This window comes from Spinacia oleracea, chromosome 1 (genome assembly GCF_020520425.1).
Source record: "Spinacia oleracea cultivar Varoflay chromosome 1, BTI_SOV_V1, whole genome shotgun sequence".
Taxonomy (NCBI): Eukaryota; Viridiplantae; Streptophyta; class Magnoliopsida; order Caryophyllales; family Amaranthaceae; genus Spinacia; species Spinacia oleracea.
This window is the reverse complement of record NC_079487.1, coordinates 120,623,745-120,627,083: the sequence shown is the minus strand read 5'-3', so window position 1 is coordinate 120,627,083 and position 3,339 is coordinate 120,623,745. Positions and strand designations below refer to the sequence as shown.

Below are 3,339 nucleotides of genomic sequence, written 5' to 3'. Positions count from 1 at the left end.
CCTCTAGTGCATCTAATTCTTCATTCATGGCTTGCCTCCATTCTTCTTTCTGAACTGCATGTTTGAAGTGCTTAGGATCAGGAAGTTTAGGTTTCACAAGATGGGACATGAAGCAAAAGAACTGAGGTGTAACACCAGTCTCCGCCACTTTCTTAATTTGAGAGGGTTGTGTCACACTCACATGTGACACATTGTAGTCTGAGTGCCAACTTGGTGGTCTGTGAGTTCTAGATGACTTCCTCACTGGTTCAGATTCATTTCTGACACCTGCTGTAGTTTGTGCTTCACTTTCTTCAGTATCATTACATGTATGAGGTGTGATTTCATCTCCCCATACAAGAGACTGGTTGTTGTTTTGATCTTCAGGAGTTTTTTCTTGTACAGAGGTAGAATGAAATAGATGATATGGAAAGACACTCTCATAGAACTTTACATCCCTTGATACAAACACCTTGTGGTTGATAAGATTGTAGAGCTTGTACCCCTTCTGAGTTGTAGGATATCCAATGAATATACAAGGCACACCCCTTGCATCAAATTTATCTTTGGTATTGCTTGGATTACTTGACATAGCAAGGCAACCAAAAGCTCTCAAGTGCTTGTATTTGGGTTTTACATGATGCAGAACCTCATATGGACTCTTCCCTTTCAAGACTGTTGAAGGAAGTCTGTTTGTGATATGAACAGCAGCAAGTACACAGTCTGCCCAGAATGTCAAAGGCAATCCTGAGTGAAATCTTATTGCTCTTGACATCTCAAGCACATTCCTGTGCTTTCTTTCAGCTCTACCATTCTGTTGTGGTCTATCCACACAGGATGTTTGATGTATGATTTCAAGCTTTGAGAAGAAAAATCTGCACTGTTTGTCATCAAACTCAAGTGCATTATCAGACCTCACCACTTTCACTTTCTTTTGATGTTGAGTTTCAGCCATTTGAACAAAGTCACTAATAGCTTGATATGCATCAGATTTCTGTTTTAACAGGTGCACCCATGTCACTCTAGTGTGGTCATCAACTATTGTAAGAAAGTACCTATAGCTTCCTCTGCTTTCTACCTTGTATGGCCCCCAAGTATCTATGTGAACTAGATCAAAGGGATTAGTGGCTCTAGAATCACTTAGAGTATAGGGAAGTTTGGTAAACTTTGCTAGAGGACAACTCAGGCAGATTTCTCCAGCATCTTTCATACTAGGCAACTCTTCAATCATTTTCATCTTCTTCATAGGTGCATGACCAAGTCTGTGATGCCATAGAGTTGGTGCACTGATAGTTGGGACATCTCTCAGTACAGTAGGGATATGAGACAAGCTGGTCACATTCATGGAAGTGTTGTTCTTTGTTTTCTGATTAGGGCAGTTGTAGGTTCCCTCTTTGAGTTTTTTAATGGTGTTTTCCAGTGGTTCATTCACCAAATAGTACAAACCATTTACAGCCCTTCCTATTCCCTTTACAGCCTTACTTTTGCATTCCTCAATCACACAATATCCAGAGTAAAAATTGACTTTACAGTCTGAATCTCCAGCCAACTTGTTTACAGATAGAAGGTTATGTTTGAATGCAGGAACAAACAATACTTTCTTCAGTTCTAGATCACTTTTCAGTTTTACATTTCCTATATGAGAAATGCTAGATGTTTCTCCAGTTGGTAGGTTAATGTGTGGATTATTTTGACTCTTAACAGGACAGATCAATGCATTATAATCACCAGTCATATGATTAGATGCCCCTGAGTCAATTATCCAGTCACTACTTACAGAATCAGCAAAATAACATGACACCATACCTGAATAATTCATATCCATTTCATCATCTGTATCTGATCCTCCCTTTGATGGAGGGGGTAATCTTCTAAACAGTTGTTCCAGCTGTTGTTGGGTGAGAAAAGGTGCAGATCATGTGCTTGAGCCACTTTCTTGAGCATTGGCTGCAATTTTCTGGTTACCACCAGATTGTTTTCCCTTGTTCCATTTAGATTGACCACCCTGCATTCTTCCTTTTCCTTTGTATGTGCTCTTGGTTTGTGGTTTGTTCTTGGCATGCCAGCTTGGATAGCCAACCACTGACCAACACACTTCTCTGCTATGACCTGGCTTTCCACATGCTGAACATGAAGTGTCATCTCCTTTACTGAACATTGCCAGACCTTCAGCTTCCTCCTTGACATTTATGAATAGCTCTCTCTGTGATTCCTCTTGTTGCAGACAACTACAAGCTGTTTCTACAGAAGGGAGGGGTGTCATCATGAGGAGTTGGCTTCTCTGAGGTCCATAGTGATCATCTATACCATTCAAAAACTGAAACAACTTCTGCTCTTCTTGCTGTTTTGTCAAAGCTTGTATAAAAGCATTGATTTCTGTTGTTACATTAGTGATAGGGGGGAAATCATTCAGTGATTCCAGTTCTTCCCATAACCCTGTCATGGTTGTGTAGTAATCACTAATGGGCTTTCCCATTTGTTTGGTTTCATACAAGTCTCTATTGAGCTTGTATTTCCTTGACCCATTAGTCAAGGACAGCCTTTGATCTAGCTGTTTCCATATTTGAGCAGAGCTATTCAGGAACATAACTGATTTCTTTATTGACTCAGAAACAGTCCCAATGATCCATGATATAACCATGCTATTACAAGTTTCCCAATGTTCAGCCTTCACAGCATCATCAGTGTCCTTCTTATATGCCCCTGTGACAAAGCCAAGCTTTCTTTTTGAAGCTAATGCAATTTCCATGGAACGCTTCCAAGATCTGTAGTTTGAAGATCCTTGGAGCTTCTCTATGGTTGCAAAGTGGCTTCCATCAGATGGGTGAAGGTACAAGTGGCTTGTTGGATCTATGGTGGTCATTGCTGAAGCAAAAGACTATATTTTTAGGTTTTCCTATATAAAGATGGGATTTTTATTGTAACAACTTGCTGAAATGCAAAATCTTTGTGTTTTCCTTACCAAGATGGGTTGACAGATTGAGTTTTGGCGAACCAAAGCTCTGATACCATGATGACTAAACTGTATTTTATCAGTTAGTTCATTGAGCAAATATCAAGAGTATTGCAATTGTTCAACCCAGATTTTTCTCTCATTGATTGTATGTACTCCAAGAGCTGTAATACAAGCTTAAATACTAAGGCTCCCACTAGGGTTGAGCCGCCAGCTTTCTATTACAATAATGACAGCTAATGATTAGCATATCAACCTAGGAAAAGACAAAATAACGGTAACCTAGGAATGAGAATATCTGGGATCATGTGCAGCTGTCACTTCATGTGATTGGGCTATGCTGCACTGTTGTTTGGACCAAGGAGATGGGCTGCCCACCTTCTCTACACTCCATGACCTTTAGACAT

At 40.1% G+C, this 3,339-nt stretch overlaps 1 protein-coding gene across 1 annotated transcript; it reads right to left on the bottom strand.

Annotated features, from left to right (window-relative positions):
* Nucleotides 1-1,894: 1,894 nt before the first annotated feature.
* On the bottom strand, nucleotides 1,895-2,842 carry LOC130465646 (uncharacterized). Its single transcript, XM_056834486.1, has one exon. It carries the CDS (start codon nucleotides 2,840-2,842, stop codon nucleotides 1,895-1,897), a length of 948 nt encoding a protein of 315 aa, XP_056690464.1.
* Nucleotides 2,843-3,339: the final 497 nt, after the last annotated feature.